Below are 19,057 nucleotides of genomic sequence, written 5' to 3'. Positions count from 1 at the left end.
GATGGAGTTTCCTCAAAATAAAAATAGAATTACCTTACGATCCAGTAATTCCACTACTTGGTATTTACACAAAGAAAACAAAAACATTACTTTGAAAAGACATATGCATCCCTATGTTTATTGCAGCATTATTTATAATAGCCAAGATATGGAAGCAACTCAGCCAAGATGGATGAAGAAGATTGTGTGTGTGTGTGTGTGTGTGTGTGTGTGTGTGTGTGTGTGTGCATATATATGTATATAATGGGATATTACCCATGTAAAACGTGAACTTTTGGAGCACCTGGGTGGCTCAATCTGTTAAGCGTCCAACTTCAGCTCAGGTCTCGATCTCAATGTTCATGAGTTCAAGCCCCGTGTTTATAAGTTCAAGCCCCGTGTTGGGCTCTGTGCTGACAGTTCAGAACCTGAGCCTGATTCAGATTGTGTCTCCCTCTCTCTCTGCCCCTCCCCTGCTTGCACATTCTCTCTCTCTTTCAAAAATAAACAAACAAACAAAAAAAAGATGAACTCTTGCCATTTGCGACAACATGGATGGACTTATAGGGTATAGTCCTAAGTGAAAGAGAAAGACAAATACCATGATTTCGCTCCTATGTGGAATTTAAAAAACAAAGCAAAGAAAAAAGGAGAAAAATAAGCAACAACAAACCCAGACTCTTAAATACAGAGAACAAACTGGTGGTTGCCAGAGGGGAGGTGGGTGGGGGGATGGGTGAAATAATCAATCAATCAGGAAATTTAATATAGGGAATTACACTGGTGACATAAGTGCTGAGAAGCCCAGGGGACAGTGAAGCAACCCAGATATAAACAGCAATGGGAAGCCAGGGCCACTCCTATGGCTGCAGGAACAATGGGGAAGGCAGTGTTACCGGGATCCTGAAGCTAAGTTTGCTTGGTGGAAGCTAGACCCATCGTGGAGATGCAGCCACTACCACAGACAGCTCAGGAAGGAGAAATGGAGGGAGGGAAATACCAGGATCTTCTCTCCTGCCCCCAGTCTTCCCACCAATGCCTTTCATTGGCCAAATCTACCTAGAAGCAAGGGAACCTGGGAAGTGTAGTGTCTTATGATACAGAGCCTGTGAGGAGGAACAGGGAATGGACCTGAGCAAACAGGCTGTTGACTGGTTCTACAGAATTTTGTGTATGTACTTTATTCACTCAGTAATTCCTTTAGCAAATATTTGTTGAGGACCTACTAGGTGCCAGGTATCATGCTACACCTGGGGATTACCATAATGACAGAAATGGACCTGATCACTGCTCTTAAAGGGATCAAAGACTAACAGAAGAAATAGAATAAACACAGAATTATCTAGTTGGAAAATGTGTTAAATGAAATGAAGGTAAATATCACAGTGCTGAGACAGGCTAGAGATTGGAGAAAGGGTGCAGCCTCTCACGGCTGTAAGTCTAGTTAGCTGATTCTTGAGGTGTGTGTGCAGAAACTTGCGTTCAAGAAAATACAGAATATTTATATCTAGACAAAGTTTAGAAGAAGATATTGATGTATTTATTCATGTTTTGACTTACGACCTGCATAATACAGCTTCATTGTCTCAAAGCTGTGCATGTGATTGTGTGTAAGAGTGTGTGTGTATAGATACATGTGTGTGACAGAAATGGAGAGAGAGAACAGAAAGAACAGAGAAGGAAAGATTGCTTTAGACAAACATTCTAAGGAGCCAGAGGGCTCACAGCAGCTAATCTCCCTCATGCTTTCCTGACCCCACCCCCTTCCTTCTCATCATAACTTGTGATCTTAGAAGCATGAAAGAATTTGAGCCCCTCCCCCAGCTTGACCATCTCCGTTGGCTGCTCAGTCAGGCTCCATGTCAAATCCGGCTTGGGGCAGAAACCTGAGGGCCACACAGAAGGTGGTGGGCTTGCAGGCAGTTTCCTCACCCTGTGGCCATGGGCGGCAACATCGGGCAGCTTGGCAGTCGCTCCTACGAGTCCCTAGCTGACGATGAGCCCTTGGACCCTGAGGAGCCCCCCAAAAGACCCACCGGCAATCTCATCATGCACAGCATGGCCATGCTTGGCCGGGAGTTTTGCTACGCAGTGGAGGCGGCCTACGTGACCCCAGTCCTGCTCAGCGTGGGGCTGCCCAAGAGTCTGTACAGCATGGTGTGGCTCCTCAGCCCCATCCTGGGATTTCTGCTGCAACCCGTGGTGGGATCAGCCAGCGACCACTGCCGGGCCAGGTGGGGCCGGCGAAGACCATACATCCTCACCCTGGTCATCATGATGCTCTTGGGCATGACTCTGTACCTCAACGGGGACGCTGTGGTAGCAGGTCAGTGCACTGCACAGGCGGGCAGGCGGGGGGAAAGGGGCCCATTACGCAACTCAATAGGAGTAGGATGCGGATTTCTTTATGTGACATTTCATTGGAAACCGGTTAAACTGATTATCTCTCCTAGGTTAAAATAAACTTCCACCTTGGAAGGACCCAAATTCTGTGGTTGGGGAGTCTTCATTTTTAGGAGCATCAGGATCCATTGCTGTTGTTGTTTCATTGTTGTGAGGATTGCAAAGTAGGAATAATTTTTTATCTGTTTTATCAAATGAAATATTTTTACATATTTATTAATTGCAGTGTTCTTTGAACTTCGGCTTTAGTTAGTACTTTGTTGAATTAACCATTTGCCAAATGACTCCATAAATACTTATAATAAATTACCTGTATGTCTAAATAAGGGCTAATTTTCTTCATAGCTTTAGGTAGAGTCTTTTAGTGGGTGCAGGGCATCAGCCTGTCAGCTCAAGGGCACAGTTTTGCACTGCAAATGCTGGACCAAAAAACCCCTGATGGTGAGCACTTTTTCTTGCCATTAATCAGCCACCAGTTAATCAGTAATTGGTGGTAGTACATAAAAAGTACTTCATTTCATTGAATAAAGAATCGTTAAAAATAATACACATTTTTTGGCCATTAACTCTCAGGCTAGCAGAATGGATTATAATGAGGCAGGATAATCAGTTATCATTTGTATGTATTTTTTATTTTATTTTATTTATTTATTTTTTTAAATATTTTTTTTAATTTTTTTTAAATTTTTTTTAACATTTATTCATTTTTGAGACAGCGAGAGAGACAGAGCATGAACAGGGGAGGGTCAGAGAGAGGGAGACACAGAATCTGAAGGAGGCTCCAGGCTCTGAGCTGTCAGCACAGAGCCCGACGCGGGGCTCGAACTCACGGACCGCGAGATCATGACCTGAGCCGAAGTCGGCTGCTTAACCAACTGAGCCACCCAGGCGCCCCTTGTATGTATTTTTTAAATAATTTTTTAATGTTTATTTAGTTTTGAGAGAGAGAGAGAGAGAATGTGAGTGGGAAAGGGAAGGGGCAGAGAGAGAGAGACACACAGAATCTGAAGCAGGCTCCAGGCTCTGAGCTGTCACCACAGAGCCCGATGTGGGGCTTGAACCCTTGAGCCATGAGATAATGACCTGAGCTGAAGTTGGACACTTAACTGACGAAGCCACCCAGGCACCCATCATTTGTATATATTTAAAAGCAGGCATAACTACATAAATTTGATTTATTTCTGCAAAGTATTTACAAAAACCCCTGGTAAGTATGGTTTCCCCTAGGGAGGAGTACTAAAGGAACTTGGAGGTAAAAAGTGGAGTATAGGCTTATTTTCCACTTATTTTTATACTGTAGTTTGTTTTTTTAATGTGCATAAGTTACACATTGTTCTCAAGTGAAACTGAAAGCAAGGGAACATTTTTGCTCTCTCTAATAGGAGATAGGGTGAATGAATTCTGACATGTCCACAGAGTGAATATTATTCGGCTGTTAAAAACTGTGCAGTTGCTCTCCGTTAAGTGAAATACAAAGATATGAGGAGAGTTGGTTATAAATGAACGTGTCCAACATGATCCCATTAGTGGTCCTCAAAACGTGGTCCTCAGACCCAGGACATCAGCATCCGGGGGCTGTTAGAGATGCAAATGCCCAGCCCCACCTCAGACCTACTGGAGAATTGTGGAAGACAGAGCCCGATACTCTGTTGTGTTTTTTTAAATTTTTTTTTGATGTTTATTCTTGAGAGAGAGAGAGAGAGAGGGAGAGAGAGTGAGCAGGGGAGGGGCAGAAAGTGAGGGAGACACAGAATCCGAAGCAGGCTCCAGGCTCTGAGCTGCCAGCCCAGAGCCCAACTCAGGGCTTGAACTCATAGACCGTGAGATCATGACCTGAGCCGAAATCAGACATTTAACTGAGCCACCCAGGCACGCCTCTGATTATCTGTTTTAACGAGTTGTCCAAGTGATGATTAAGGATGCTACAGTTTGAGGAGTACTGCATTAGGGCACCTGTATACACCGTTTCCTGTATGTCTGTAAGTGCATAAAGGGATATCTGAAGAATGACCATCAGTAGGGGCTGGGACGAAACATTTCCCCCAGCTTTTCTACATCACTGAAATGGTTTACGATAAACATGTATAATTTTTTACACAACTTTTTAAAAAGACATATGTCATTTTATTTTTTTAAGTTTTTTTTCAACGTTTTTTTAAATTTATTTTTGGGACAGAGAGAGACAGGCATGAACGGGGGAGGGGCAGAGAGAGAGGGAGACACAGAATCGGAAACAGGCTCCAGGCTCCGAGCCATCAGCCCAGAGCCTGACGCGGGGCTCGAACTCACGGACCGCGAGATCATGACCTGGCTGAAGTCGGACGCTCAACCGACTGCGCCACCCAGGCGCCCAAGACATATGTCATTTTAAAAATGACATAACTTGGTGCTTTTTAGTATATTCCCAGGGTTGTGCAACCATCACCACTATCTAATTGCACCACATTTTCATCACCCCGGAAAGAAACCTAGCAACCATTAGCAGTCACTCCGCATTCCCTCCCCCTGACCAGGTGTAAACAACCCCTCAATCTACTTTCTGTCTCTATAGATCTGCCCTTTCTGGCATTCACTTGTGTAATTTTGAAAACCTGAAAAAATGGTAAAGCTATGTTTATTTGGAAAAGCAACACAAAATGAAAGCAAAGGAAGATAATTTGATGACAGGACATTTTACTGGAAACAAAAATGCAAATCATCCTAACTCTGGATTTAGGTGATGTATGTTTATTTCCTTTTTAGCTTTGATTGCTGATCCAAGGAGGAGGCTGATTTGGGCCATAACCATCACCATGATAGGTGTAGTTCTCTTTGATTTTGCTGCTGACTTCATTGATGGGCCCATTAAAGCCTACTTATTTGATGTCTGTTCCCATGAGGATAAGGAGAGGGGCCTCCACTACCATGCCCTCTTCACGGGTAAGGAATGTTCCAGAAAGTCTTTCCTTAAGTTCCCCAGACAGGGAGGTGCTTCCTCTGATGCCATCCAGTGTCTATGCATGTCAGAGTTTTTGAATGAATGGATCTGTTGATGGAATTCTCCCATCACGCGGGCTCTGTGTTTCAGTGCATTTCTCTAGACAAATCAGCTTGTGACTAGGCTATGGAGTTTTTGCAAAGGAAGTTTACATAAGAGCTTTCTGAAGAGTCATTTGTGGAGACATTTACAACTGCAGTGAAAAGAGGCCTTGTGCACTTTGCTTTTTGGTGTTTTTTTGTTTGTTTTGTTTGTTTGGTTTTTGTTTTTAAATCACTAAGGTGGCATCAGCATTACCTAAGAGCTTGTTAAAAATGCAGCTTCCTGGGCCTCTCTTCCAGTTATTTTGATTCAGTGGGTTTAAGGTGGGGCCCAGAAGTCTACATTTTTAATAAGTATCCTGGATGATTCTGTGGCAAGTGACTTAACAACCACATTTTAAAACAAAAATAGAAACAAACCAAGCAAATGAAAAAATCCCACATGTCCTAGAGATTTCTTAGTTATATAAACAGTTGGCATTTCCTCAACCTCCTGCTTTGAAAAAGGCCATGCCTGAGGGACAATGGGGGGCTCTCTTCAATTCTTGGGGCTATTGGCAGGCTCCTTTGGTTGCTGTTGAGTCATTCATTTACAGCAATGCTAGCAACATTCAATATCCATTTATAGAACACCAGTCAGGACTGTTCTAGGACTGGGAAGTGGAGGGGGTCATACATGAAATTACAACATGATCCTGTCCTGGGAGTGTTTTTATATCTAGGGGTGGGGCTCTATCAGTCCACCTTATTTGATGTCTTTATGGCCCAGCCAATATATTTATTTCATATTTTGATATGTTCTGTCTCTGTTCATGGCCAGGTAGATCCCATGAGAAGCAGGATCTTGAGTTTTGTTCAGTTTATTTTCCACAGCCAAGAGCAGTGCTTGCCCATTGAAGCCACTGGCTCAATATTTGATGTTTGAGCAAACATCTAGATGGTGAACTCTGGAAGAAAGGGGGCTACACAGCCAAGAGAGTAGCTCCTCCTTGCTTTAGGGAAGATGGAGGAGCCAGAGTCCTGCCCATCTGTCAGTGGCCCCTGACCACACTAGTCTGTAGCTAAAAGGTCCCACAAAAGAGATTCAAACTGCATTCTCCTAACTTAAACCCCATAATTCCTTCTGCTTGATCATAATTTGCTGAAATTAATTACAACAGTGGGAGACTCTTGGGCTTTCCAACCTGACACATTGAGAGTTTTACTGCTCTCAAGTACTGTGGGCAATGTGGCCACCCCCTTTCCCAGCAACTCCCCCCCCCCCCCCACCCTGCCTTATGTCCCTGTTAGTCTTGGCTAAACAGTCTCTGCTTTGTTGTCTCGGATATTAGAAGATTGAATTTGGTCCTTGGGGAACTTTTCAAAGGCTAACACATGGTAGTTTTTCTATAAATCTGAGAAAATATCTTGACGTTTTCTGTCGATTTTAGTGTATGGTGGTCTCAGCAAATATGGTATAATTTTCATATTACCTTGGTTCAGGCTCCCACTACATCTTGTCTGAGCTTTAGTACTTTTCCCTTAACTATCTCTCTAGTCTCTAATCTCTTCCGATTCCAATTGAACCAAAACACAGCCTCCAGATTTATACTCCTAAAAGCAAACTATGACTAGGGCACTCTCCTGTTCCATCACCTGGAGTGACTCCCCATTTGCCTGCTGGGTAAAGAACAAATTCCTAGACAGGATTCAAGACTCCCCATAATCTGTTTCCATCCTACTCTTCAAGCTTTACTTCTCATTACTTCCTCCACATTTTCTGTGCTTTGAATAATTTCCCAACATGCTCCTAGGGGCAGAGGCCAGCTCTGTTTTACTCACTGCATCCATCACACCTTCAATACAGCCTGGCACATCATACGTGCTCAAAATAAATATTAATGGGACAAACAAAAGAGGCTGTCCTTTCTGTTCCAACTTCTGGGTCTTTCCTCATGCCGAAATTCCCTTACCCCTTTCTCCCTTTGGAAATCAAAGCTGTAGAAACTTTCCACCCCCTTCCCAGGGAGAAGACCCCCTCTCTTCTAAATTGCAGTCAAACAACTTCTAACTTGGTCAGGGACCCCACACAAAAATTGATCAAAGCAAAAGTATCAAGTAGATGAACATAGAGGTATGAATGAGGTGGGTAACTTCAGCAGGAAGAGATGGTAAGATAACAGTTCATCTCATACATATCCTGAACTTCATTGCCCTTGGGGCCCGTGTCATCTGCTTGGGCTGCCATAACAGAATACCACAGATTGGGTGCTTAAACAACAGAAATTATGTTCTCACACTTCTGAAGGCTGGAAGTCCAAGAACAAGGTGACAGCAGGCTTGGTTTCTGGTGAGACCTCTCTTCTTGGTCTGTACCTGGCCATCTTCTCACTCTGTCCTCACAAAACCGTTCCTGAGACACCTTTCCTGGTGTCTCTTCCTCTTCTTACAAGGACACCAGTCCTATTGGTTATGGCCCCACCCTATGACCTCATGTAACCTTAATTACCTCCTTACAGTCCTTATCTCCAAATATAGTCACATTGGGGCCTACGACTTTGACATATTTCTCTTTTAAGGTAGAAAGCAAAGCTTTCCTAAAACTCACACAGACTTTTGCTTGTTTCTCATTGGACAGAATTAGTCCACAGAATTAGGATATTGGGAAAGTGAGGGTTTAGGGCAGGGGTGGGAGAGGCAGATCCTCTCTATTTGGGTTCTATTTGCCAGGAGGAAAGGGTAATTATTTTCAAATAGGCCAAAGCTGGTAGATATCACATAGAATATAAGCACGATTGAGTATTAGCCTAATGAGAAAAATTAAAGACCAAGACTATTGTAAGAAAGAGCTTTCAAAGCCCAATCTATTAAGGAATAATTGACAGGTAATTATATTTTAAAGTTATACTTCAGTTCACAATTTTACCTGACCACATTTATTATAGTACTGTTCACAGTCTCCCCTGTATTATAATTAAGTGTGTATTTATCTTTCTCTTTTACAAGATTTTGTAAAATACAACATTTGTAAAAACATGAGTGTTTTCTTCCCCATGGCTTCTAACCTGTTGCATCATTGACAGCAGGTACTTAGAAATGTTAGTTACATAAAAGGAGACTTTTATAACCCTTTCATAACCCTTAAGTTTCATGCAGTTTTACATCAGGTTGAACTGCATGGCAAATTGCATCAATCAGATGAATATGCTCATTTAATCACCTTGCTTTGTCTCCTGACCAACACTGAACTCTGAATCCCAGACAACTGTCTCTAGTTATAGGGGGACCCCTGAGAGTGTGTGGATAGCTCAAAGCAAGTTTTTTTTTCCTATTAGAAAAATTAGCTTAAAACATCTTCCTTTTCTAAAACAGTACAGTAAAGTCTCACCTCATTTAAAACTTAGATTCTAGAAGTCCATGCCTAAGTGATAATCACAGAGAGTCTACATTATTCATGAATATCTCTCAGATCACACATAAAATACAGTATACCTTTTTGCCTTGTTTGTATGCACAGACCTGCATAGTGACGGATATACATATAAATATATCTGCAGAAACATCTGCTCTTTAATGTTTACTGCTGGACATGGCTCAAAGAAAGAGATAGAAGATAGGGTCACCTGTATTATTTAGAATGTTTTTCTTTTCTCTCTCCTCCCCCCCCCCCCTTTTTTTTTTCTGAGAGAGAAAGAGAGAGTGCGCAGGGGAAGGGCAGAGGGAGAGGAAGGGAAAGAATCTTAAGCAGGCTCCACACTCATCACATAGCCGGACATGGAGCTTGATCTCACGACTGTGAGACCATGACCTGAGCTGAAATCAACAGTCAGATGATGAACCGACTGAGCCACCCAGGTGTCCCAACTCCCCTTCTTTTCAAAGTGTGAATAGTAACTGTCAAATGCTCAGTTAAAGATGAATGTGCGACCCCACCATAGTGTCCTTGCTCTGAATGGAAGACCACATTGGAAAATGGAGTGAAAAATAACAGTACATTATCATACTTCTCTGTCTTTGCATACAGGCCAGATCTCCTGAATGTACATGAACCTGGCAAAGAGATATCTAAAGCATACTCCTTGCATCAGGCATTTTATGATAAAGGCCTGTTCAGTGTCAGAGCCCATTTTGATTTTCATTATCAGCAAGACGTCGTTCACCCAAGGAATTCAATCATCTGAGTAAATTGAAATCCTTCTTATTTATTTCAGAGCTATTTATTTCATTTTAGCCTAGCCCCAACAATTCCAAGTGCTTTGCAAAAAAATGTCAAAGGGTTTCTTGCCAAAATATTTCCCAGCATATTTCTGACTTTTTTTTTTTTTTAAGAAAAGACTCTACTGGCTCCCAGGGGAACATTTTAGTTCCCCGGCTTCTTCTCTCTCTTATATTTAAAGGTACTAAACCTACTCTCCCTCCATCCCTGACATATGTGGTGTATTTCATAGATACACCCTTGTCTTACTACCCCATGCCTTCACCTCCGGGTGCATCTGGGCCTGCAGAACTCACATTCAGAAGTAAAGAATTCCTTCTTTGTGCCAGAATGCTTCTAACTGAGCACATACCTGCTAAGTTGAACCTAAGGCCTTGCTACCTTTAGCAGTTGGCTCTAACCAGCAGGGGGTGGCCAGGGCAAAGCATGATGGGAAAGGTCCTGTTTCAAATCCTGGCCCCTTTTCTTAACTGCTGAGTGCCTTTAGTATTTCTGAACTTTTGTTTCCTCACAGGGTTGTGAATCTTCACACAATGTAGTTATTAATATCCTGCCAAATGCCCAGAGCAAGGAATCATTTAAAAGGATCAAACACCAAATGTCTGTGTTTAGTTCATTTTTTTCTGTTTCCACTGGGCTTATAGAACCCATCAAAGTTTTTTTGTGGTGACTCGGAGAGGAACTTGCCCCCAGGTACATCATTGCAAGAAGATTGGGTAGCTTGTGGAGCACAACCTCTTTTAATTTTTCTAGCTTTTTAATATCTCAGGTTACAAATGCTCTGGTTAAGAGTAATTAAGGACTAAGAAAAGACTATTAAAAATGAAGTTTAGACATGGGCTCCTATGAGCAAATCTTTCACACAAGTGGAAAAGATGCTGTGTTTCATGTTAAAGTCTGTTTGAATGGTTTCTCCTTGAGTAATTGCCGCATGGTTTTCTTGTGTCAACTGGGTTCCCTTTGAAGTTTCTGTCACTCGTGGACTTTTACATCTCCTCAGTCACTTAGCTTGGGAAGGATGTGGCTAGAGAGTAAGCCAAGGACACAGGAATTTCAGCTTTGTGGGCAACATGGACGATTCAGAGCAAAACAATTAATGTCTCTAAATTGCCATTTCTTTTCCATTCAAGTGTGAGCAACATACGTCTCAAAGAATCTCAAAGGCAGATTAAAGAAACACCTGAGGGGATTTTTCCTTGGCTCTGTCCTCTCCTTGAAAGCTCTTCCCCCAGATACCAAATCAACTTGGCTCATTGGCAAGTTGGTCACATGACCCCTCCTCTGTGATGTGTTTATCATTATGTGACTATATTATTTATTCATTTGTTTATTGTGTATATTATGCTTCTGTACCTGACCTATATAAGCTTCCTGAGAGCAGGAACATTATCTTTCCTATTCGTTGCTATAGCAACAGTCTTTAGAATATTCCTGGAATATGCTCAAGAACTATTGGTGGGACAAATATTGTATTTTAGGATCCTCATTGTACCTTTGAGGAAGTTGTGTTACTAAGAGGTAAAGTGATTAGTCCAAGGTCACACAGCTAGGTAGCAGTAGACAAGAGCAGGGGCAAAAGCCCTACCAACCTACCAACCAACTAACCAATCAGCCAACCAAAGACATGGTTCATGTTTTTGTCCAGGCTCCCCTAAAAGCTGACCCCAGAGAAAGTTTGTATGCAGAGAAAGTTTGTATGCAGAAAGGATTCCAGAGAGTGAGAGTGAGGGAGTGGTGGAGTGGAACAGACCAAAGAATACAAGAAGCATTGCAGAGTTGGCCTTTGCTCTAGGTGACTGTCCATCTCACCAGGACCCTCTTAGGAGCCTAATGTAGTTCATCTCAGAACTTTCTCTTTGAGGGGATCAAGAAGGGGGATTAATCCATTGGCTCCAGTCTCTACTGGCCAACGGTGGTCCCATGGGTGTGAACCTCACTTGTGTGAGTGCTGACCCCGACCTGAGTGTGGGTCCAGATGCACCTGAAAAAAGGTGGTCAAAACTGGTTTGGAACTGGCCACTGCAGTAGCTGTTGGAGAAAGCGGGGAGGGGGGTGGGGTGCTGAGAAGACTGGCTGTATTGCACATGGGCTGTCCCTTTCAGTTCATGGCATCTAGTCGTGAGCTTCCTCTCTCTAGCATAAGTGCTTCATGCTACTCAGTCGACATTGGAAGGGTTAAAGCATTTTGCAAAGTGCTCAGTGATTTATAGTAAAATGAACACTTATAGTACTTATAGTACTTACAGTAAAATGAGCTGTTGCAACCCAGAACTAAAATATTAATTCTGCAGAGTTAAAGAAAACTCAGGGTAATCACAAATGGCTCCAGACCCCGGCCAATTAATTACTTGACCTTGCAGTCATTTCTAATCCTTAAGAAAAGAAACAAGAGTCAGGACTTATGTGTCATGTCAGGAAATGAGAAGTTTCAGGAATCTTATCTGAACTACAGTAGCAACGGTTATGCATATGCTCAAATCAAGAAATTTGCTTCTGGGAAAATGGTGAGATAATTCAAGTGAATATACCTTTATGTGAGCCTTATTGCATTAGACATACTAGTACATATCAGTAGCTTTCAGCACGAACACAAATTGCATTTGACCTCTGGCAAACACACTACTCCAGTTCTCTGCATTTATTTGTTTAATTGTGGAGAAGAATATGATTTTGGCACTGCTTTACTGCAAATATTTTTGCCTACAGCATAGCTTATGCCCAATAATGGAAAGCGTTGGATAAATCTTTATGTCGCAAATGGGTGGGATCCTAAACCCCAAACTTAATTTAATTGCTCCTTTGTTGAGCCCCATCACCACAGGATGGTGGAAATTTAGTCTCAGTTTGGAATGTTCTCCCATCCCTTTACCCAAAGGTTGCATCGAAGTCCTGGGGACTTAGAGTGCAAGGGCTTGAGGGCATAGAGTCCCTGGGTTTCAATGTCATCTGTTCACCCTGGCACTTCCTGAGATGTCCATTGTCCCACCACATCTCGGCCAAGCTGAAGTGGTCACAGTGGAGTCATCTCTTCTCATCTGTAAGGCCCCTGCAGAACCACAGGGTTCTCAGCCCCCTCTGCCATTCTGCTCTTCCCACACCAGGCCAGGGTGAGGTGAACTCTGGGAGCTGCAAACTCTGTGTTTTGCTTTCCTCCTCTCTAAAATAGAGATAAAAATACAGCTGATCAATTATTCGTGGGTTTTTATTTGCAAATTCGCTCACTAAAATTTCTTTGTAACATCAAAAGCAATAACTGTTAGCTCATTGCCAGTCATTTGCAAACAAGTGCAGAGTGTAGGAGGGCAATTTGAATCACCCACAGCCTCATGCCCAGTTGGGGTAGGTCCAGGTAACACTCTGCCTTCTTGTTTGGTTTTCATTCTGTAAACAATTGTCCTTTAGTGGTGTATTTGGTACCAAATTGTTAGCATTTGTGTGTGTGTGTGTGTGTGTAATTTCACTGCTTAAGATGGTCCCTGATGTAGTGCTCAAGTGCCGTCCGGCCTTCAAAAGTGCAGGAACATTGTGATGTGCCTTGTGGAGAAAATATGTGTGTTAAGTTTTGTTCAGGCATGAGTTATAGTTCTGTTGCCCATGGGCTCAGTGCTAATGAAGCAATAATATATACTAAATATCTTTAAATGGAAGCACACCATGTGCGTAAATGGAAAAGCACTGTGTTGTTCACTTGTTGAAGATGTGACTAGAAGTTTGCAGTAACTTAGCCCTGTATTTCTCCTCAGAGGAGTCATTTGCTACTTGCTAATTCAGTGTTTGGGGTGACTTTCGAGAACACAGCTACCACTAATAATAAGAATATATTGCAGGGCCACCTGGGTGACTCAGTTGATTGAGTGTCCAACTCTTGATTTTGGCTCTGGTCATGATCTCATCATTGGGGATATTGAGCTCCATGTCAGGCTCTGTGCTGACAACGCAGAGCCTGCTTGGGATGCTCTCTCTCCCTCTCTCTCTCTGCCCCTCCCCTGCTTTCTCGCTTTCTCGCTTTCTCTCTCTCTCTCTCTCTCTCTCTCAAAATAAATAAATAAATAAATAAACTTTAAAAATTAATATGCTGCAGTACTTTCCTGAAAGGTTGTTGTGAGGATTGGATGAGCCAATATATGTTAAGCACTTGGAATAGAGACTGACACAGTAAACACTTCTATCTAGACCCACCACAAGCCATTTCTTCCTCGAGGTCTTATTGCCTCCCTGGGGTCTACCCAGGGCATGAGGCGTTGGTCCCTTCTGTGCTGGGATCCCCCTAGTCATTTGGAGGTGGTTCTACCTACCCCCCCCCACTTCCCACCCCACCCCCCCAATACCAGCTAGACCCTAGGAAAGAGGAGCAGAACCACTGCCTTAGGAATTCACTGGTATATGTGCACCCAGCATGAATGCCTTGCTCTTAAATCCCATTTTCTACTGAATCTTCCTTCTATGTGTTTGGAGCCTAAGGGCTTTTGAAACTCAGAAGCAAGAAGACACATTCTTGTTTCTGTGCTTTCCACTTTCATGTCCTTCCCCCAAAGCAATGAGGTATTGTGGCTCAGCTTGAATGTGAAGAAGGGCCCAAAGGGACAAAGATATAAGGAAATACCCCAGGACCACAGGTAGTGGTGGGTGGATGGAAACAGTGGTCAACACTTTAAATGTTATCTCACCATCTTTTAGGAGAAAAGCTGCCTTGTGAATCTAAAGAAATGTCAAGCTGCTTGTGTCTTCTCTCTTTGACCAGAGTATATGTGTCTGTTTGATTTTCCATGTACTTCCAGCGTCCAAGAGGGCAGTTCATGTTTGTCTTATTCATTGCTATGTCCCCAGTGCTTAGCACAGTTCTTGGAGAGTAGATGCTCCATCAATTTTTATTGATAAACAAATAGGTCCGAGGAGACACACACACACACACACACACACACGCACAGTAACTGGTACTTATGGTAATTCTCCAGGATTAATGTGTATATATTGGGGGAAGGTAGGAACCATATACCTAATTAAACACTTTCATGGCTATTTTCTTAGCATATAGAATAGAGTCAAAATCACTCTCTCGTGAACACCATGGAAATGGGCGGCGGGGGGGGGGCGGTTTAGTCTGATCTCTTGCTGAAGTGAAGTAGCTGGCAGCACACTGTTAGCTCTCTTGACTTAGGCTATTTTGCCAGCAGAGTATGGATTGTTAAGCCACACCCCTGAAGCAGAGAGACAGCTATAGGTACCTAGCAGATGTGGAATTTGACTCAGGTAGATTCTCTAGAACTGAAACTCCCCCGAATTACCCATTTTACCTATTATAGTTGCAAACTAAAGAAAAACAGCCCTATTTCAGTGTGTTTGGATTTCTTCCAGGATGAGCCATTGTTGGAGTTACATCGTAAGTTATGAAATGCAACATCTATCTGTCAAGCCGTTTGTTCTTCTGAGGTTGGCTATGGTCTGAGTTTGCAACATGGCCTGGCTATGTGAAGGAGCCAGCTAGATCATTTATGGGCTCTTCTTTGTAAAGTCCTGTTATCTGACATCAGCAGATGTCCTGTGGATGTTTCAGCTTATGGTCTGGCCAATAGCCTGATGATTAATTCCAGGGCCCCAATGAGAGTGATGTTGGAAGAGAGATAAATGCAGTCTGGATGTAGATGTGGGAGTTGTTATTGGCCTTTGTTGCAGCTAAGATGATGGGGCTTTGTCTTGAGACTATCTCTGAAGATAAAATCCTTAGCTTAAGCAAAAGCAGCAGAAAGGAAAGCCTTCCATGAATTCCTACAGCCCTCTGCTGGCCCTTATCATATCGGAGGGTGTGAATAGATAAAATTTAAATGTTTCCATCCAGAGTTTTAATGTGGCGTCTATGGAATAATTACCCAATGGCCCACTATTCCTTCACAGGGCATATTTTGTTGTAACATTTACAACATCCCCCAATAGCTTTGGGAAAAACAAAACAGTTTTGCCTGTTTTGTTTTCCTCCCCTCCCTAAGAGGATTGGAAATTCTCCAAGGTCCTTGAAGCAGGTGTCAAAATTTTGCTTGACCAGTTCGTGAGGGAACTGACAGGAAAGACATAAAGAACAGTTCCCCCAAGTTCTTGCACAGTGTGTGTGTGTGTGTGTGTGTGTGTGTGTGCACATGTGTGTGTGTGATTAGCAAAAGTGGTAGGTTAGATATAAATCTGATTAGCCTTCTACAAGTCAGTAAAACTATAAGTCCTCTGTAATATTTTTGTTACAAGTATGTTTGTAACTTGTCTATTAGGCTATAAAAACAGAATACAAATCATAGAGTCCTAATAATGTCTGCAAATTAACCTCAACTTTATAGAACTACACATCATTGTGCTTTGTCAGTTTTAGACTGTTGGTCAAATATCCTGTAACAACAAAGAACTGTTGTTACAATTTCCCAAGAATGTCAGATAAGGGTGGACCAGGTTGGTTGGAAACTGCTCAAAAGAATCCGGGATCTCAGGCCATACCCTGAAGCTTTAAAATCAGAATCTGTGCTATAGATTGAATGACTCCGTGTATATGCTAAAAGCCTAATACCCAATGTGATGTTATCAGGAGGTGGAGTGATTAGGTCATGAGGCCTCATTCATGGAATTAGAGCTCTTAAAAAAGAGCCCCGATAAAGTTACCTTACCACTTATGCCAAGTGGGATCGCAGTAAGAAGACAGCCGTCAACAAGAAACATACATCACCACACACCCAGTCTGCAGACGCCACGGTTGTAAACTTCCCAGACAACAGAAGTGTGAGAAGGAAATCTCTGCTGCTCATAAACCACACAGCTTCTGGTATTTTTGTGATAGCAGCCCAAACAGACCAAGACAATCTGCAATTTAATAAGACATCCGTGTGATCCAGGCACACCTTGAAGTTTAAGAAGCATGGCTCTAGACTGATACTTTGTAAATCAGGCACTTGCCACTGTTACTTTTTCCAGGTTTGGGATACATCTTTCTTCCACAATACTTGCCGCTCTCTGCCACACTGGGTCAGCGCTAGGCCCAAGTCAGCCCCCAGAATGATCCCTGATTCTAATCACTGGGCCTCGATGACCAAGTCCTTGCAGCCAGCCCTACGCAGCTTGTCACCCGAAGGCAGTAACTGTCTTCTCCCACTTCTGGGGAAGGGTTTGGAATTAGGGTTTCTGTAGCAAGTCTACAGGGCACTCATTTTTGGGCCCTTGTTCTGCCACTGTATGTGCTAATCATTTACATAGTGTTGTCGTGTTAGCCCTCACAAAACTCATACATGGAGGCCTCACGACCCCCACTTCTCAGAGAAGTGCCCAAGATCACATGACTAGAAAGCACACAGATGCAAATTGAAATCAGGGAAAATTCCAAACCCCTTCTCTCCATGCTGTCTCCAGTCACTTAACCACTGTAGCCTGTGGCTTTCAGATCAAATTCAACCAGATGAATTCCAAACATCCTCCCACCTCTAAAATCTTTGAATCCATTAATATATTGAACTCTTATGAACTTCATTGCTAATTAAGAGGAATCCCATAAAAATTATTAATAATCAAAAATAATCAATAAAGATATTTGGGGTGTCTGGGTGGCTCAGTTGGTTAGGCATCTTTTTTGGCTCAGGTCATGATCTCACAGTTCATGAGTTCAAGCCCCATGTCAGGCTCTGTGCTGGAAGCTTAGAGCCTGGAGCCCACTTTGAGTTCTGTGTCTCCCTCTCTTTCTCTGCCCCTCCCCTGCTTACACTCTGTCTCTCTCTCACTCAAAAATAAATAAACATTAAAAAAAATTTTTTTTAAATAAAAAAAATCAACATCATCTTGGTACCAGTAGCTAAGCCCTGGTTATTAACAAATAAACTCTTCGAGACTCCTCTATCATCTTTGAATACCCAGGTCACAGTTTTAGCATCATTTATTACAGTTTTTTAATACTGTAGTTTATTTTTTATTTATTTATTTTTTTAAATTTTTTTTTCAACGTTTTTTATTTATTTTTGGGACAGAGAGAGACAGAGCATGAACGGGGGAGGGGCAGAGAGAGAGGGAGACACAGAATCGGAAACAGGCTCCAGGCTCCGAGCCATCAGCCCAGAGCCTGACGCGGGGCTCGAACTCACGGACCGCGAGATCGTGACCTGGCTGAAGTCGGACGCTTAACCGACTGCGCCATCCAGGCGCCCCTATTTTTTATTTTTTAAATTTATTGTCAAGTTAGCTAACATACAGTATATACAGGGTGCTCTTGGTTTTAGGGGTAGATTCCTGTAATTCATGGCTTACATACAACACCCAGTGCTCATCCCAACAAGTGACCTCCTCAACTACAGGTGTTTTGTTTTGTTTTGTTTTGTTTTGTTTTGTTTTGTTTTGAGTAGCTGTTTACTGGGGCATCTGGGTGGCTCAGTCGGTTGAGTGTCCAACTTCAGCTCAGGTCATGATCTCATAATTTGTGGGTCGGAACTCCGCATCAGGCTTTGTGCTGAGAGCACGGAGTCTGCTTGGGATTCTCTGTCTCCCTCTCTTTATGTCCTTGTCCTGCTCACACTCTCTTTCTCAAAAATCAATAAACATTAAAAAAAAAAATTAAAGTAGTTGTTTACTTACCTGCTTCTCCCACTTGGAACTTCCTTCTGGGGAAAAGGGGACGGGGAGCAGTGTCTTATTTAGATCCATATCCCCAGAAACTAGGAGAGCTTTTCACATATATTCAGTGCTCACTAATATCTATTGAAGTACACTAAGCCAGCAGACATAAAAAGAGATTAGGAAACTCTCCAATTGCAGGACTTGATAATTCTAGTTAATATCTAATATCAATCCATTATTAGATTTATACCCATACATTTATATTCATAAAATAAAACCACCATTCTATTGCACGTGGAAGGTTTATTTCACACGTAAATTCTTTTATTTTTTTCAGTTTATTTATTTTGAGAGAATAAGCACACACACGTGAGTGGGGAGGGGCAGAGAGAGAGAGAGAAAATCTCCAGCAGGCTCCATGCAGCCAGAGCCCAATGTGGGGCTCAAAGTCATAAACTGTGAGATCATGACCTGAGCTGAAACCTAGAGTCAGATGCTTAACCCACTGAGCCACCCAAGTGCCCCACATATAAATTATTTTAAATAGGCAGGGGTCTTTTGCTCCAAATTTTCTTTGTTCAGTGGAATGGTAAGTGTGAAGGAAAGAGGCATAAATGACAGGATAATGAAATGACAAATGACAACCATTGACCTGGCTATAAATTATAAGTAGTTTCAAAAAAGGAATGTGTAAGTTTTTCATAGAATTAATTAAGGTCAGGGCTTCTCAACTGGAGGACATTTTGCCCCCTATGGGACATTAGGCACTGTCTAGAGACATGTTCGGTTGTCATCGCTCGTGGAGAAGTCTTTGCTGGCATCTAGTAGGTAGAGGCCAGAGATGCTGCTAAACATCTTATAACGCATAGAACAGTCCTTCACAACGAAGAA

General features: G+C 42.5%; 1 protein-coding gene across 2 annotated transcripts in view; it reads left to right on the top strand.

Annotated features, from left to right (window-relative positions):
• Window positions 1-1,800: 1,800 nt before the first annotated feature.
• The window catches only part of SLC45A2 (solute carrier family 45 member 2), a 34,002-nt gene continuing 16,745 nt past the window's right edge, over window positions 1,801-19,057 (top strand). The window contains exons 1-2 of one of the 2 annotated variants that reach the window (XM_058716901.1): window positions 1,801-2,305; window positions 5,125-5,301. In XM_058716901.1, the coding sequence (XP_058572884.1) occupies window positions 1,921-2,305; window positions 5,125-5,301 (562 nt within the window). In that variant the 5' untranslated portion in view covers window positions 1,801-1,920. The remainder of the gene's footprint in view (window positions 2,306-5,124; window positions 5,302-19,057) is intronic. The other variant, XM_058716892.1, reaches the window with a different exon arrangement.

The sequence above is a fragment of the Neofelis nebulosa genome, chromosome 1 (genome assembly GCF_028018385.1).
Source record: "Neofelis nebulosa isolate mNeoNeb1 chromosome 1, mNeoNeb1.pri, whole genome shotgun sequence".
Taxonomy (NCBI): Eukaryota; Metazoa; Chordata; class Mammalia; order Carnivora; family Felidae; genus Neofelis; species Neofelis nebulosa.
The sequence above is the reverse complement of the archived record's forward strand: the minus strand, read 5'-3'. Positions and strand labels throughout refer to the sequence as shown.